The sequence below is a fragment of the Bidens hawaiensis genome, unplaced genomic scaffold, assembly GCF_021521415.1.
Source record: "Bidens hawaiensis isolate Kalapana, Puna unplaced genomic scaffold, B.hawaiensis_p1.1 tig00019201_1, whole genome shotgun sequence".
NCBI classification, from domain to species: Eukaryota; Viridiplantae; Streptophyta; class Magnoliopsida; order Asterales; family Asteraceae; genus Bidens; species Bidens hawaiensis.
Window position 1 is genome coordinate 204,809 of NW_027492911.1, and position 18,487 is coordinate 223,295.

The window sequence follows — 18,487 nt, forward strand, 5'->3', positions numbered from 1 at the left end:
TAACTTATTGATTTTGAATTTTGAAAGAAAATGTTTTGACCTCTGAAGTAAAATGGACTTTAATTCATCTTAAGTTCAAAGGCGTTTCTTTGTTATCGCGTGTTCTAGATGATGAGTATAAGTTCTTTGCATATAAACATGAACTAAAATCGTCATTTTTGATCTATTTGACAAGTCTCGTTCGCATGCATGATAAATATGTATTCTATAAGATCCTTTTCTGTATTGTGTCATACTTATAATAAAATATTATATTTTTAGTTTTGAGTTTTTTTCATTTCTGTGTTCAAATTTTCTTATGCATTTACTTTATATTTTGTCATACTGCTTTTGTCGTTCTCCTAAATATGTTTCATCGTTTCTTCAGCTTTATATACTACTCTTTTTGTAATAAAGCTAGTTTGTCCAGATTACTAAACCAATTTTAAGTTGTTCAATTAGCCAACTTTAATCCATAACAATAAGAGTTAAGTTAAAAGCTCAACCCGAAGATGGCTTCTTTTTATGGATTATATATTTTTTTGTATGTTTCTTTTTATGGAAGTGTGAGACTAAAAACAATATCAATTCAGTAACACAATATCTATTGTCAAGATGTAAGAAAAATCAATTATGAATATTTTATAGACTGAGCCAACAAGCAAACTACCTATGGCTCCAATTTGGCCTGAGTATTTATACGAACCGACTAGCTCGAACTGAATTTAATAAGTGTTTCACGAGCTTCTATGAGCAATTTATGTGCTATAAGTTAGTTTTCAATCTTCATAATCATTTGGAGAAAGTATTGGTTGTGTGAACTGTAAAGCATGGTTGTAAAAATCACGATTACACGCCCGATTAATCACTTAATCCTGATTAATTCTGATTAATCGACAATGCGTTTCGATTAATCATTAGTTCCCATTTCGACGGCTGACTAGCAACTAGCTCTTGTTACAACTGTTGTTGTGAAGTGATTGTTATAATAGTGTGAATAATTTAATGGCCCAGAGAAGTCATAATCAAATGTTATTGCTTCTCCCCCTGCGGCCCATGCATTAGATTTTTCAGGGCCCAAAATAAATTGGACGTGATACGATCATAGATTAACGTCGGCCCAACTTTTGTCAAGTGGTTAATGTTCAGACTTCAGGTTGTGTTTGTCGGTTCGATTGCACACATGAAAATCATGTCATGCATATTAATTCTTATAAAATCTTTTTTGCTTTTTATGCAATTACATTTAAACTATGCATATTATATTTAAAATTTGACATAAAGATACTGCAATACTACATTTTTTATTTAAAAAGAAAGTTAGCAAGGTCGACTCACGAACCCAAGAATACGACCTTTACAGCTAAGCGTTTTTTGCAACTTCAACACAACAGTGACTTAAATTAGAGATGATCAAATGGTAAAGGGTATTTTCAGTATAATTTGGTACCCACTTTTTAAGTTTTTCGGGATCGGTACTTTCGGTGGTAGTACCATATCGAGTACTTTCAGAACCAGTACCATAACCCATTTTTGTATTTTTCAGCCCAGTACCTGTACCGAGCTCATCCTGAGCTAGATTCTTTTAGACTATGAATTCCGAGCTCATCCTGAGCTAGATTCTTTTAGACTATGAATTCCGTGTAAGTGATGTTAGGTTTAGTTCATGATTGACATCATGTTTTATCACTCTAAAAAGATTTCTCAAAAAAAATCACAATCTTTAAAGGCACTTACAAATTACAATCACTCATCAAGAAATCACATTAGAAAGAGTACCAGTATCCTGCTATGTTACACAAAATATGATTTACAGTCAACAAAAAAAGAAAAAAAAGGAAACTATCCAACCAAATTTCAAACCAAATGCTGCAAACAACTCCAAACCACCATTCCAGCCTTTGCCAAAATCTGCACTCAATTCATTTTAATCAGTAAGTGATATGCCTGTTGACTAAAGTCCAAGTCAAAGTCATACCAGTTTATTGGTTATTCACAGGCAATTTTGGTATCAAAGCTACTAAGGCAAATAGCAAAAGCTTGAAAAGCCGATAATGGGTACTGATAATCCATAGTAAACACGTCTTTTCCAACTTTTCCAAACTGAATTATAACACTTTCATGTTCGCCATTCTCCAAAGAAGCAACTAACTGAAAGTTTTTAACAGAAGCAACCGTCACACGTCCGTTAAAATTAAGACACCAGCATTGCAGCTGTTCATGCCACCTAGGCGCCTTGTTCTTCAACACAAGCATCGGGTCGTTTTGACCGGTCAACAATCCTGACCCAGATTGGGAATTATCGATACGCGCAGATTTTGATCTGAAAAAAGGTATAGATGGAAACGAGTCCACATTGCTGACCAGGAACTCGGTCTGAGTCGGCGCCACTCCATCGGGGTCCATCGCACTTGCGGGAATTGCATTCATTATACACTGCATTCTTCGTGGGCCCCTGTTAAATTAAATGGAGATTATACTTAGCATGTTAACTGTGTTTTGGGTGTGGTTATTAATTAAATACTACTATTATTTATACCTGGAACCTAAGACGTTAAGTTCATATGAAATGTTGGAAACCGGGTAGTTGCCAGCTGGAACCCTAGGTGACACTCGTTTCATACTTCCGGGCCTCAAAGAACGACATTTTGTGGTCAAAGCTCCACCATTTGGCGGTTGGGCATCATAGACGACGAATTTAGTTCCAAGAAAGTTTGATCTGTTACAATAGTTCAGTAATAGCATAGGTAGAAGTGTAAACGAGCCAAGTTGAGCCAAGCTCAAGCTTGGCCCGGTTAGAATTTAGTTCCAAGGAAGTTTGATCTCTTACAACAGTTAGGTAACAACATAGGTAGAAGTGTAAATGAGTCGAGCCAAGTTCAAGCTCGACTAACTTAAAAGAGCTTGAGCTCGGGGGCTCATTTATATTAAGCAGCTTGAGCTTGGCTCGCATAGTTTAACATCTCGAGCCTGGCTCTTTTATTGTTTATGCTTGCGAGCTTAGCAAAGCTCCATATATGAAGTTCTGGCTCGGGCTTGTTTAAGCTCAGCTCGATTTGAGCTTTTAACAAGCCAATCTCAAATAGCTCATGATAGTCTCGACTCAGCTCGTTTACAACACTATATATAGATAAACAGTATTGAAAAACATAAGCCTGTTTATTTGTCAACGGTACCTTAACTTTCCTATGTACGTGTTGCTTCCTTTTGAAACATCTTCTGCATTTAAAGAAATTATATAATCTGTGCACGTAGCACGTCTACACTTTTTTGCAGCAAGAAGAAACTTCCCGTCATCGTTTGTTGCTGCCAATGCATCATATTAAAAGATGCTAATTGCTATAAAGATAATAACAATTACATAAGCACAAGTATATATTAGCATGAATATAGTACCTTGATTTAAACTGAGGTAGAGATGATATGTTTGATTGCTTCGGTTCCGCTTTATAAAGCATTGTATTAGAGAGCTCCTTGGGCCAGGCTGTTAACAAGAAATAAATATAAATAGTTTAAATACCACATGATTGTTCAAGAATCGCCTAAAAATTGTTGAGCCTATACACAATAGCTTCTGATTATATCTCTAAATGTAAACATTCAAACACCATATTCCTTCAGTTTATAACAAACTACACAATTCATCCAACATAAAGTGAAGTTTATTCTGGATAGTAAGGCTATGTGTTGTGGGCTAACTGGCAGGTGCTAGTTAAAGTACCACATCACTGCCCCGAAGGCAGTGGAGTTTTAACTGGCCCACCCATTAACTTGGGCGTTGTGGTTATGAAGTGGAGGAAATAAAGAAAAAAAAACCAAAAAAAAGGGTTTGATTTTGTTAGTGGATGACTGGGTGGACCCACGCTTTTGATATTCATATCGCTTGTTAATGGGTCACAGCCCCATCGATAATGCCGGCACATTAACACTCGGGTGCGATGTAGCCGGGGCTAATATGCAGATTTGGCACTGAGAACGTCCTAGGCGTAAATGGACAACACATAGTCTTAACCATAACTGAGCTTCGGTTATAGAAGATTGCTTAACTATAACTAAATGATCAGTTAACCATAGGTTGGCTAACCGTCGGTTTAGGTTAAGTTCAGTTAATTGTCCAATGTATTTTTTTTCCTTTCTTAATTGTCCAATGTATTTTTTTTTGCTTTCTTCAAGTTAAAAATGGTTTCTTTATGGTGTTCCGAGCTCAATTACAAAGTGCTGAAGCTGAAATATGTCAGTTCCAAACTTAATTATGGTGTTCCAAGCTATGTTATAACTTATAACCAGTTGCAGCATAAATTTAAATGTCCAAATAACAAAGACACATTAACCGTAACCATAACCATAAACGAATTGTCAGTTAATCCGCATCAATCAAATCAAACACAACAAACCTGCTTCAGCGAAATCGGAAAAGTCAACTTGCCCGAGAACTCGGGATTCTTGACAATATCCTTCATAATCTCCCTCCAATTCCTACAAACACCCGCACACGAAACCACATTCTTCCGAGGCGGCCAGGCGCACTCGGACGCCTCAATCCTCATCAACACATCCCGCAACAACTCCGGCGGCATATTCGCCCACCAACTCTGTTTCAAAGCATCAACAATAGCCGGCGATCGGTCCTCGACCACCCGCTGTGACCGAGACCTCAATCCAAACCCTTTTCTGGATATACTCCCAAAATCCCCCTTCATATCCTGAAGTATACTCTTAAACGACATCTTCAAGTTCAATTAACCAAATCTAACGGTTCAATTAAGGGAGAATTGATGAAATGAGGTTACTTACGTGAAATTGGAAGTGGGTTTTGGTTGAATTGACGGATGGTTGCGATTTGGGTAGTGGGATTGAGGAGAGATAAGATTAGGGTTTGTAAGAATGAGGAGATAACGATATTTTATTGGGTTTAGTGAAGTTAACAACTGATGATGGATCTCAGACTCAGGGTATATTATTATTAGGCCTGCAAACAAGATCTCATTTACACCCGACCCGACCCATGTGGATTTTTGGATGTCCATTTATTGGCACGTGGTTATGGACCAAATACATTATCCAAAATATAGGAAAATGGTAATGTAATTAATGATAGTTTTAATAAATAGTTATGACAAATTGGAATGTTATTAATTTAAACCGTAATAATTGGTCAATAATGATTCATACTAGCAATTTAGGTATTTGACTGATCTAAAGTTTTATCTATTATTTTTGTTGCAAGAAGCAATTTCGACTTAATGTAGAAGTGACTTCGTTTGGCTCTAATAAACAATTAACTTTATCTCAAAGTAAATGTTGAATCAATCATATTGTTAATGTCTATGTAGAGTTAAACTTTACTATGTCGATGTAGTGATAAGTATGTTATATCAATCATGTTAATGTCGAATGTGTTAAATCCAAACTTGGTGCGACTGTATTTTTAATTACTTATAACTTTTATCACTCAATTTATTTCTTGTTTTGCCATTTATTAATTTCAACAAACCAAACAAATCAATTTAACATTACGTTTGCCAATCAATTTAAACTTAGATTAACCAATATCTTCTTGTGGTTCGAAATTCTACTTGTCATAGCTAATTAAGGTATTTAGAAACACAATTCTCTCTATCTTTGATCGATACAATCAACCTTTTTTATATAAAATAAAAACCATAAGGATTATATTCATACTTAATAATAATAAAAAAATAAAATGAATAAATCCTAAATCTCCCTTCCCATTTGATTAGCCCCACCGTCTCATTTTCGAGTCAGCTTTCAAAGACTCCAATAACCTATCAAAATGCCATCAATTATTAGTTGATGATACCGATGGGTATCTCCATCGATACGACATCATAGAAGAAGTTTTAGTATCTGTAACGTTATTTTTGTCATTTTACATTAACTTAATAATATTTTAACAAAATAAAAAAATATATAACTCAAATCTGTAACTTTTTAAATTTAGACCCCGAAACCAAATCAAATATATTATTTGTGTAATTAATTTGGCAAATTATATAGCACTAGCTTTTGAACGCCATGTATTACACGGGTTTTGCTAAATGATAAACATAAATAAGGTCTGTTATTTAAGTTATGACTCGCAAAAACTTGTGAATTAATTTAATGTATACTTAATGGAAAAAACAAACAGGGTTAATGAAACTAAAATAGCATGATTTTGGAAACACCAAGTGTTGATTTGCAAGAAATTTAAAAAAAAAGGTACTAAAGTTGTATAGTTGGTCAAACCTTAGGTATGAAAATGACACTTGATTAAATAATGAATATAATCCACACTATGTTATAACCCATTTGACAAAATGATTTTGACCCATGACCCATGAATAACTAAAATGAATAAGATGAGAGATTATGAATTAAGGGCGCGTTCGTTTCAAGAATTTTTTTTAATGGATTTGGAATTGGAATTCGAATTGGAATGGAATGGAATATTTGAGAATCCTTATCATGTGTTTGGTTGGTTAATATGTATTGGAATTGGAATCTTCTTCATTCTCGGTTTTTTTTTTTTTTTGAAGAACGAGGGAAACGTTTTAGTTTTTTCACATTTTTCGTTTTTGAGTTATGATTTTTTTATTAATTTTTTCGAATTTTTTTAGAGGGTTTTTACTTTCCATAACAATCCTTATAAAATAGGTGGGATTTTAAAATCCCATGAAATGTGGGATTTGATGGGATTTAGTTTCCATTTCTATTCTTTCATTTAATGAAACGAACATATCAATTCATGGGATTTACAATTTCATTCCTTAGAATTCCTTCCAAATCCTTAAAACGAACAGGACCTAAGTGAAATGTATGATTGACACATAAGATTTAACATTTTCTTTTATTAGTATTGTAAGATGTAAGATAAGATTTTAACTCGAACAACCATAAAATTGTTAAGTCTATCGTTGTCGTTTCCAAAGCCATATAAACGACGATAGTTATGCAAAGTTTTTGTAATAAAAAGCATTCCCAAAATTTAACTTTTGCGTTAGACCCTATAGTAGGTAGGGTCGCCCCTACATGGCCATTCCATGCTAAATACATGGTTTTATTTAACGCAAGTGTGTACGCTTTCATACACAACCCAAGAGGGTCTCGTGGTAATTAACCTACATTATTAAAATTCAATCTTAAATTGTCTTACTTAGTCGGTACCCAAGATGATGGCCATTAAGGGGACGAAGTGCTTATGTGCTCTTCACTTGGTTAGACTTGGTGTACTTTCTTCAAATTTAGTCTAGTAGATGCACATGAGTTGTCATGTAGAGTTTAAGGGGCATAAGGCCTGTCCCTACGTGATTACAAAGATGAAGTATACAAAATAAAATGATGCCAACGTAAAAAAAGATAAAAGAAAAGGATAAGATTAAAGTATTGCTTAACATGATAGACATAAATATGTTTATAAATGACATGCATCTATACCTATTAAAGTACAAATTTAATGACGCGTTAAATCTTCAAACCCTCCAAATCAAAATCAAATTGTTATGAAGTTGAAACTGAACCATTCTGAACCATGCAAAACAAATTGTTTGATTTCAAAGTCAAAGTTTACTGGGGGTTTTAATTAAAAAATTTCAACAAACGTTAAACAACATTAACAAAAAGAGAAAGAAATGAAACTATTCATAGTTTGTGCCATTCTATCAATAGGAGGAGCTTGCAAGTCTAAGTAGTTGTTTCACTTATTCATTTAATTGCCTCGTGTATATCATATAACAGAAGAAAAAGAAGTATCAAAGCATAAAATTAGCTCTAAACATATGTATTAGGGTTTTCTCTAGAGTAATTTAGTTTGACGTATCAACAAATAAACTGACTATTTGAAAACTATGAGGAAATTGAGCACGAAAGCATGTTATATATTTTGCCATGAGCCCATGACCATTTATCTTACTCAAGTTCCACTTGTTTCCGAATATGCGAACTTACATGAAGATTGGGCATGGTGAGGATTGTACAGTCGAATTACGAAAAATGATAATAAAAAAAATTATAATATATTGTGCATTACTAATCAATTATTTATAGAAACACATATGATATTTATATAAAAACCTAATGCAATTGTAACTATATATGAGTTATGATATATGTACACAAATTCCTATGTTATACGGAGTATATTTGGTCTAACAATCTTATTTTATTTTATTCTACTATACTAATAAATAAAAATAATAATGCTTATTTGTCCTGACCACATTTAATCATAGCATAAAATTCGCTCATAATTTTCTAATCTCTTTTCTACTTAATCCACGTTATTCATGGGTGTAAGGCCCCGAACCCGGTGACCCTACTTTAGCGTCGGATTTACTCATAAACACAGTTCTTCAAATCAGAGTTTATTAAAGCTTTTCGCGGAATATAAAACATCAATCATTTGTTACAAAACATTAAATCTTTTCTTTGATACCATAACACAAAACTTTATATTTAAAACATTTTTACTTCTTTCTTCAGATGCCAGCCGTTCAATCCATGCCGTGTGTCATCCTCATGCTAACTCTATAATCAGCTCACCTGCGTGCATACTAAAAGTCAGCTACGCTGAGTGAGTTCTAGTTAATCAGGCAACATACAATTTTATTCTCATATATTTCTTAACGTATCCGAAGGCACATATTTCTACCTTAACCTCGTATAAATATCCATAGGAGGATCATCGCATAATATCTATTAAAAGAACCTTTACCATTACCATACTATATAGAATTTCCATAGGAGGAACACTCTGTATACTTTCCATAGAAGGAACACTTTACTTTCCATAGAAGGAACCCTATACTTTCCTTAGAAGGAACCCTATACTTTCCAAAGAAGGAACCCTATACTTTCCATAGAAGGAACACTATGCTTTCCATAAAAGGAACATTATACTTTCCATAAAAGGAACATTATACTATCCATGTAAGGAACTCTATATATATCCATATAAGGAACACTATCTATAAGTTATTATTTAATATCCATGCAAGGAGCTAATCACTTCCCTCGACGATACGTGCAATATCCGAAGATTGTTCACGTACCGTCAAGCAATCAATCGTATCTATCACATATACCATACACAACGTACACATAAAATTATATCCTTTCGTTCGTACTTTCTTACTTTCTTTTGTATTATCTTACTTTCATATCTTACGTTATAAAGAGCATTACGCCCTACATTCCTCGAGTATTATTAGGGCTCGGTGTCACACCCCGACCAAAGGCGGATTATACATCGGGGCGCCACATTTTGTTTCATTACCCGTGACACTATTGGGTGTCAATATTTATTAATACACATTTATCGCGCGCGCGCAACGCAACACAAGATAACATAAATCAACAAAAATCATTATATAATAAAGCAAAGTATTCGATCAACATAAACTTGTCTTGATACATTTTAATCTAGGTCCAAAATAAAAGAAAACTTCCTACGTGTCCACAAGCTCCAAAACAGCTACTGCAAACCTGAACATGTGTTAAAATAAACGTCAAACACTTGCGTGTTGGTGAGAAATCAAGTTTAATGCAATACAGTAAAACTGCGCGCAACACGTGTATGTCTAGAGTTTAGCAAGGGTGCAATCAGATTGTGATCAAGCCTAAGATAGATCATAGCTCATAGTTCAATCCGTGCTCCCAATTGAGCACAAAAACGAGAAAACATACTGTGCAAGTGTAAACAAAGAAAACCGTAAACGATTGGTCTCCCGTGTTCATCCAATGGATCCATGAAAACTTCGGAATAGGCCGAACAAAGCGGTTAATGATACACACATACAAATAACAGCCAAGTAAACATCCTCAACACATGGGACACTGCGCGACTAAAGTTCATAAACAGTTTAAGACTAAGTATGTATAAACACATGAACATCCCAAAACATTAAAAAATAAAAAGGGATTAGGTACGAGATAACTCACATGATAAACGGTGCGATGAAGATAAATAAAGCAAGAACCAAACAAGCAAGTTAACCTATAAGTAAAGATTATCGGTTTAACGATTGGTTTTAGTGTCTAGATTATAACTAACCATAGGTAATATGCATCGAGTTACTTAAACAAATTATAAACATTTACTAACCGAGATCTGGGCAGAAAAGAAGAGAGAAAAAAACAGAGGCAAGGAGAGCTGGAGTTATGTTGACGGCTACGCTGCGAAGGTCTTCAGCAGGGAGAAGGAGAAGAGATTAAGTGTCTGTGTGTGAAATGTTAAAGAAAAGGCTGGGTATAAATAGGCAAACCCTAGGGAACACAATCCTGGAAAAAGGGGAAGATATCACACCAAATCTAAGCAAAAGATATGGCAGCAGGAAAAAGGGGGAAAAAGCTGTCAGGTTACTGTTCACAGCACATGGGATATGTCAGGCAAACACTGTTCAAGGTAAGGAAAAGAAGATCTCAAAAGATATTGTCAGTCACCTTTTTCTGTCAACCAATAGGATTGATGCGCATGCTGCGCCGAAAGCAACTTTTCAGACAAAGCAAGTTAGGTCAACAGCACAAAAGATACGATATCACCAAAGGTAAACGGCTGGATAAATCAAGATAAAAGACACAAGACTTAGCGCGAGAAAGCTGAGTGCGTGAGCGCGAAGGCACACACAGAAGGCTGTCACAGACAAACCTTAGCGCGTTGCGGGAAGAACCACAAATCCTTAGCGCGTCGCGGAACGAACTGAAATCCTTAGCGCGTCGCGGGAAGAACATAAATCCTTAGCGCGTCGCGGGAAGAATTACAATTCTTAGCGCGCTGCGAGAACTACAAATTCACAGCGTGTCGCGGGAGGATCTACAATCCTTAGCGCGTCGCGCGGAGAAGTATCATTCTTAGCGCGCCGCGGGAAGAACTATAGTTCCTAGCGCGTAGCGCAGGAACAGTCAATCTTCACGCAGGCTTCCTTGTAAGGAGTTTAGCGCGTGGAGCTGCGCAGACATCCTTAGGCGGGAAGAGCCAAAAGACAAGCAAGGAGTTAAGAGAAAAAGGGGTTCAAGGCTCAAGGGTTAAACAAAAAGGGGGGAATGGCAAGAGAAAAGGAGGCGGGACGGCGGAAAGAAAAGAGAAGAAGAGGAAGGAGAGGCGGAAGGAACATTTTAAAAATATATATATACATAAAGATTTATTAAAGGTTAGATTTATAAAGATTATAATTAATTTTTAAATCATAAAAAGAATCGGATCAGAAAACGGGTATCTGGGTCGGGTCGGATTCGGGCAGATGTTACAGTCTCCCCTACTTTAAGAAATTTCGTCCCGAAATTTATCTCCAAGTAGGATGCGCAAAGAAAAGGTACGGGGATAAGGTCGATCAAAATCGTTTTCATTAAGGTTAAGCGTGCAAACCATGATTTTATTAAAATAGTTTCGCCATTAGCCAATTCAACAAGAAGTTTTCCTTAAGCAAAATGCGCGGTCGCGCGAGCTTCTGCTCAAACGCGCGAGAAATAAAACTATCGGCACCAGTAACAAAAAGTATAGATGCATAAAAAAAAATGTACCATTAACTACGTCAATAAATCGCTTGCGCTCGGTGCGCGGTTATAAGTTTGTTAGCGCGTCACTTGGTTCAAAATTTGGTTCACCGGATTTGCTTGAGTAATCTGGACTTGTAGCCTCGGGCACGCGTTCCGGAAATGACTGGGATCACCGCAGTTAAAGCACGATCTTGGTTGGGGATTCTGGTATGTTGGTTGTGGGTTCTGCGGGTAGGTTGGTGGTGTTTGCACAATTGGGTTGGCGGGAGGGACTCTACAGTACTCAGCAGAGTGACCAGCGCGGCCACATTGGTTACATTGCCTACACGGGGCTTGAGTTGGGTGATGAAATTTACAGGTTGGGCAGAAGGGCTGATTTCCTGTGTAGGGTTTCTTAGTTGGCGGGGCAGGAAGTGCAGGATTAGTTAGGGCATAGTTATGGACTACAGGGGGAGTTGGGTAGGTAGACAGTGGGTTAGGCGCATAAACTGGAGGTTGGTAAAGGGGTTGCTGGACGAGTGGGTTAGCAAGCGCGTAAGCTTGATGATTGGTTTTGCGCCTTCGTTTATGGTTTGAGGGTTCTGGCTTGGTTTCTGTTGGTTCTGGGTCAGTCTTGGTGGGTTTGGTCTTTTCAGTTCCCCGCAGGAACAGGGTTCCTGCTCTGACATGGTTGTCGCTGAGCACAGCGGCCAACTCGATGGCGTCAGAGAGGGTTACTGGGTTTCTCGCCCATACCGAATCTTGAATTTCCATGGGAAGACCCCCAAGAAATTTTTCGATGGCTCGGCGGGAAGGGGTAACAAGGTGAGGGACAAGCAAACTTAGTTCGTGGAAGCGCGTCGCGTACTCGCGCGCTTCGCCACTGTACTGCTTCAAGTTCCAGAATTCCTCTTCGAGGCGCTTGACTTCGTTGGGAGGGCAGAATTCTCGCGTCAGAAGTTCCTTGAATTCCTCCCAGAGCATGCTAGAAGCAACCTCTGCGCCACGCGCATGAGCTACTCCGTTCCACCAAGTAAGCGCTCTAGATTCCAGGACACTTGAGGCGTATAAGGTTCGCTGGTTTGGAGGGCAATGGGTATGGAGAAAAGTGTTTTCAATCTTCTCGAGCCACTGGAGCATCACGGTGGCTCCTTCGAGACCTGTGAACTTTGGAGGTTTACCCGCATGAAAGGATTTAATATTGTAACCAGAGCGGTTGATATTGTTTTGGTTTAAGGCTTGTGCTATCGCGGCGGCCATTTCCTGGGAACGTTGCTGCCTACGTCTGCGCGCGGCTTCTCTCCTCTGATGACGAGCTGATAGTGGAGGCATTCTATAAAAGTTCTAGTTTTAGTTTATCATGTTGAGAAACCGTTTTAGCGCAAAGTATAACCTTATTAAAGCTTGTTTCGCGAAGTTAGTTGCTAACAAAAGTTAAGGTAAAGTAAATGACTTTATATGCAGACTTAATAAAGGTAACAAATTCGAATCGAGAATCGGCAATTCATGTATCACCATGACCTTCCGAATTCCCAATTTAAAAAAAAATATACGAGCAAACGGGTATTGGAGATTGACGATTCATGTATCACCATGACTTTTCAATCCTCAATATAAAATATAAGTAAATAAGCATTGGAGATTGACAATTCATGTATTACCATGACTTTTCAATCTTCAACTTAAAATATACAAGTAAATGAGCACTGGAGATTGACCATTCATGTATCACCATGACTTTTCAATCTTCAACAAAAAAAAAAAAAAAAAAAATATAAAGTAAATGGGAATTGAAAGTCAACTATTCATGTATCACCATGACTTCTCGGATTTTCAATTCCAACAAACGAACATAAATAAAAATCGAAAGATCGCGGAATAAAACATAACATCATATACTGCGCAGGCGCGAGCATATTTGTAAATAACGAGTAATTAACAATAAGCGCGCAAACACGAGATTTCTCTCATGCGCGAGAGGGGACTTAAGTTTTCTAGGTCGTTACGTCTAACCACCTATCCTAAAGTCAACGAGCTCTGATACCAATCTGTCACACCCCGACCAAAGGCGGATTATACATCGGGGCGCCACATTTTGTTTCATTACCCGTGACACTATTGGGTGTCAATATTTATTAATACACATTTATCGCGCGCGCGCAACGCAACACAAGATAACATAAATCAACAAAAATCATTATATAATAAAGCAAAGTATTCGATCAACATAAACTTGTCTTGATACATTTTAATCTAGGTCCAAAATAAAAGAAAACTTCCTACGTGTCCACAAGCTCCAAAACAGCTACTGCAAACCTGAACATGTGTTAAAATAAACGTCAAACACTTGCGTGTTGGTGAGAAATCAAGTTTAATGCAATACAGTAAAACTGCGCGCAACACGTGTATGTCTAGAGTTTAGCAAGGGTGCAATCAGATTGTGATCAAGCCTAAGATAGATCATAGCTCATAGTTCAATCCGTGCTCCCAATTGAGCACAAAAACGAGAAAACATACTGTGCAAGTGTAAACAAAGAAAACCGTAAACGATTGGTCTCCCGTGTTCATCCAATGGATCCATGAAAACTTCGGAATAGGCCGAACAAAGCGGTTAATGATACACACATACAAATAACAGCCAAGTAAACATCCTCAACACATGGGACACTGCGCGACTAAAGTTCATAAACAGTTTAAGACTAAGTATGTATAAACACATGAACATCCCAAAACATTAAAAAATAAAAAGGGATTAGGTACGAGATAACTCACATGATAAACGGTGCGATGAAGATAAATAAAGCAAGAACCAAACAAGCAAGTTAACCTATAAGTAAAGATTATCGGTTTAACGATTGGTTTTAGTGTCTAGATTATAACTAACCATAGGTAATATGCATCGAGTTACTTAAACAAATTATAAACATTTACTAACCGAGATCTGGGCAGAAAAGAAGAGAGAAAAAAACAGAGGCAAGGAGAGCTGGAGTTATGTTGACGGCTACGCTGCGAAGGTCTTCAGCAGGGAGAAGGAGAAGAGATTAAGTGTCTGTGTGTGAAATGTTAAAGAAAAGGCTGGGTATAAATAGGCAAACCCTAGGGAACACAATCCTGGAAAAAGGGGAAGATATCACACCAAATCTAAGCAAAAGATATGGCAGCAGGAAAAAGGGGGAAAAAGCTGTCAGGTTACTGTTCACAGCACATGGGATATGTCAGGCAAACACTGTTCAAGGTAAGGAAAAGAAGATCTCAAAAGATATTGTCAGTCACCTTTTTCTGTCAACCAATAGGATTGATGCGCATGCTGCGCCGAAAGCAACTTTTCAGACAAAGCAAGTTAGGTCAACAGCACAAAAGATACGATATCACCAAAGGTAAACGGCTGGATAAATCAAGATAAAAGACACAAGACTTAGCGCGAGAAAGCTGAGTGCGTGAGCGCGAAGGCACACACAGAAGGCTGTCACAGACAAACCTTAGCGCGTTGCGGGAAGAACCACAAATCCTTAGCGCGTCGCGGAACGAACTGAAATCCTTAGCGCGTCGCGGGAAGAACATAAATCCTTAGCGCGTCGCGGGAAGAATTACAATTCTTAGCGCGCTGCGAGAACTACAAATTCACAGCGTGTCGCGGGAGGATCTACAATCCTTAGCGCGTCGCGCGGAGAAGTATCATTCTTAGCGCGCCGCGGGAAGAACTATAGTTCCTAGCGCGTAGCGCAGGAACAGTCAATCTTCACGCAGGCTTCCTTGTAAGGAGTTTAGCGCGTGGAGCTGCGCAGACATCCTTAGGCGGGAAGAGCCAAAAGACAAGCAAGGAGTTAAGAGAAAAAGGGGTTCAAGGCTCAAGGGTTAAACAAAAAGGGGGGAATGGCAAGAGAAAAGGAGGCGGGACGGCGGAAAGAAAAGAGAAGAAGAGGAAGGAGAGGCGGAAGGAACATTTTAAAAATATATATATACATAAAGATTTATTAAAGGTTAGATTTATAAAGATTATAATTAATTTTTAAATCATAAAAAGAATCGGATCAGAAAACGGGTATCTGGGTCGGGTCGGATTCGGGCAGATGTTACACTCGGTACCCTCCTTCCTCGAGTATTATTAGGGCTCGGTACCCTCCTTCCTCGAGTATTATTAGGGCTCGGTACCCTCATTCCTCGAGTATTATTAGGGCTCGGTCCCTCTTTCCTCGAATATTAGTAGGGTTCGGTACCCTAGTTCTCGAATATTAGTAGGGTTCGATTCCCTCTTCGTTACCATACAACCATACATCATACCTCGAGTATTATTCGGGCTCGGTACCCTTTTCGTAACCATACAACCGTCATTTCATTCTTTTATTTACTTTATTACATTCATACACATAAACATACATATCATACTTATCTTATACATAGCGTTACAACCTGACAGTACGTGCAATATCCGAAGATCGTTCACGTACCATCAAGCAATCATTCATACATTTCACATTATCCACGTAAGGCATACACTTATCTCTTAGGATAAGCGTATTAACAAACATATTGAGTATGCACACAGCCCCGAAAACATAACACATAAATGGGGCTAGAAACTCACCTGGACTCTGCTTCTTCCTCTGGTAGCTGTAAATCTCTTCTTTAACTGAGCTCGGCTAACTGTACAAGTTACACGTATCAATACTCGCCTGACCTAATCCGGTGGCCTAGTATTAGCTTACTTTAACTTATCGCTTTTAATTTATTTTCTAAACGAACTTCACTTCAGGCGAAGTTAAACCTTAGGCGAACTTGGCCTCAGGCGAAGTTAAACCTTAGGCGAACTTGGCCTCAGGCGAAGTTAAACCTTAGGCGAACTTGGCCGTAGGCGAAGTTATCCTTAGGCGAAGTTACGCTTGAAGGCGAAGTTACGCTTGAAGGCGAAGTTCATCAGGCGAACTTAATCTTGCAGGCGAAGTTATCGCGCTGCAGATCTGTTTGCCCATAAATCATTCGTTTCTTAGCCAAATAACTCGATTTTGGTACCCACGGAATCGTATGATCGGCGCCTACAAATCCCAACCATCAAACCGGCCTAAAATCGACGTTTCAGGGGTCCGATTTGGGCAGTTTGGGTTTCGGGTCCGGTTAACCCATCCAATCCTAACCATTTTCAGTAATATTAGCTTTGTTGGATTTGTTCTTACCTTACCAACTCAGATCTATCAACAAAATCTCGGGTCTCGGCTTCGAATCTTGATCGGTTAGAATGTGTGTGTTTTGAGTGTGAAGAAATAGATGTAAATGAAGATATTTTTGGGATTTTGGGGGTATTTATATCCCTGAAATCCCATTCTTATTTAACCCATCTCAATTAATCCACGTCCACAACCCACATCCATTACCCAACACTAGCCCGACCCATTCCAACTCATATTCTATTATTTATTTCCTAATAACCCGGGTAAACTTTCTCCCTAATATTAAGTAATATAATTAATATTACTTGGAAATTTCGGGATGTTACAATGGGTAATGGTTAAAAAAATGGTTTGGCCCATGAATTACAATATTTTTAATATATTTCAATATATTATGCATATATTAATGACCATTACAACAATTTAATACCTAAAAGGCTAAAGTACAATTATGTTTAATGTATACCTTACTTTTTGTTAAAAAAAATCAAGATTCTTTAATTTAATTTTCTAAACATAATCATTCTAAAAAACGTTTAAACATTAAAACCATGATTAATCAAACCTAAAAAATTTGGGGTCCTAAAATTCATATTTTTTGCTGAAAAATTTTAAATCTCAGTTGTTTGTTTTTCCTGAAAACCATCAATTCCGTTTTTTATTTCATAAGCATTTATCATGTAATCATTTTCAACAAAAGAAATAGGATCATATACAAAAACAACTTTTCCTAACAGTTACTTTCATATGACATGTATCAAATCATTATATGTACTTTTAATTATTGGTTTTGTTATTGTTGTGAATCCATTTTACTATTTCTTCGAACTCATAACAATATTTAATCTGTTTCTGTGTTTTTCATATGAATACAAATTTGAGATTCTAGATTTCTTATTGTTTGTAATTTATGTTTTATTTATTTTTTACCTTTAATTTCGTGCATGCATTTCAAATAATGAACTTTACTAATTTTTTTTATTTCACAATCACGTGTATTCATGAGATCAAAAGCTAGTAACTAGTAAATTCCATCCAATACTCTAACGTAGTCAGAGCGAGAGGAAATCGAATGCTCAAGACCGGTATGTTTGTTTAAAGATGTTGATACAAGCAAATAAACAATCTCAAAAACACAAAAACTAAACTGAACACTCTATGGCATCATAAAAAACCCTCTTGTTTTCTAAAATTTTAATTCATTTTTTTAAAGCTTTTATATTCCAACATAATTTATTAAGATTTTCGGTCTTTATTATTTTATGATAGAACAAAATTTTCAAAATCTATTTACTCGGGCGTTGGTTCCTGTTTGTTAGCTTTTGGTGTTTGTTGGTTTTTTCCATCTTCGTCAAAGTTTTTTTTAATTAATAAACAGCATACACATAAGATGTTTGAAATCTTCTTACCACACAATAAATATTTAATTTAGGACTATGCACGGTTCGGTTTTTAGATGAAACCGAAACCGAAACCGAAACCGAAAATTCGGTTTTTCAAATTCACAAAACGTTCGGTTTTCGGTTTTCGGTTTTTTTCGGTTTTGGTTCGGTTAAAATCGGTTTTATTTTTGTGCGTGTGTAGACATTGCAAAAAAATTCCAAAAAAATGAAAATGCATATTAGATCCGTAAAAACAAAAATAGCCATTTGTTAGGTGAAACCAAACAAATACAAACTTACAAGAGAACTAAAGTTTAAAATTCAATAAAATGCATAATCAAAAAACACTAAAAGTTTAGTTCCAATATTCATTCTTCATCTTCAAAGTTTACTCCCAATCTTCACCATCTTCATAATCCTCATCACCATCAACGATAGATCCTTTTGGTGTTTTGTTTCCGGTCCTAACATCTAAAAAACACATATAAT

General features: G+C 36.9%; 1 protein-coding gene across 2 annotated transcripts; it reads right to left on the bottom strand.

The window, feature by feature from the left end:
- Positions 1-1,845: 1,845 nt before the first annotated feature.
- LOC143557845 (tubby-like F-box protein 3) lies at positions 1,846-4,712 on the bottom strand. 2 transcript variants are annotated; one of them, XM_077046816.1, is made up of 6 exons: positions 4,374-4,706; positions 3,376-3,463; positions 3,156-3,285; positions 2,519-2,698; positions 1,958-2,434; positions 1,846-1,890 (listed from the first exon to the last, which is right to left on the bottom strand). In XM_077046816.1, exons 1-5 carry the CDS (start codon positions 4,704-4,706, stop codon positions 1,969-1,971), a joined length of 1,197 nt encoding a protein of 398 aa, XP_076902931.1. In that variant the 3' UTR covers positions 1,846-1,890; positions 1,958-1,968. The 2 variants fall into 2 exon arrangements, with proteins under 2 accessions (XP_076902931.1, XP_076902932.1); XM_077046817.1 differs by having other exon boundaries at positions 1,865-2,434; positions 4,374-4,712.
- Between the last annotated feature and the right edge of the window lie 13,775 nt (positions 4,713-18,487).

What these genes read in the sequence shown, in the direction of transcription:
- LOC143557845 (XM_077046816.1), bottom strand. Translation starts at nt 4,706, where the DNA reads ATGTCGTTTAAGAGTATACTTCAGGATATGAAGGGGGATTTTGGGAGT. An exon ending in TTCCGATTTCGCTGAAGCAG is followed by an intron (nt 3,464 to 4,373) that starts GTTTGTTGTGTT and finishes TCTTGTTAACAG; the next exon opens with CCTGGCCCAAGGAGCTCTCT. An exon ending in CTACCTCAGTTTAAATCAAG is followed by an intron (nt 3,286 to 3,375) that starts GTACTATATTCA and finishes ATGCATTGGCAG; the next exon opens with CAACAAACGATGACGGGAAG.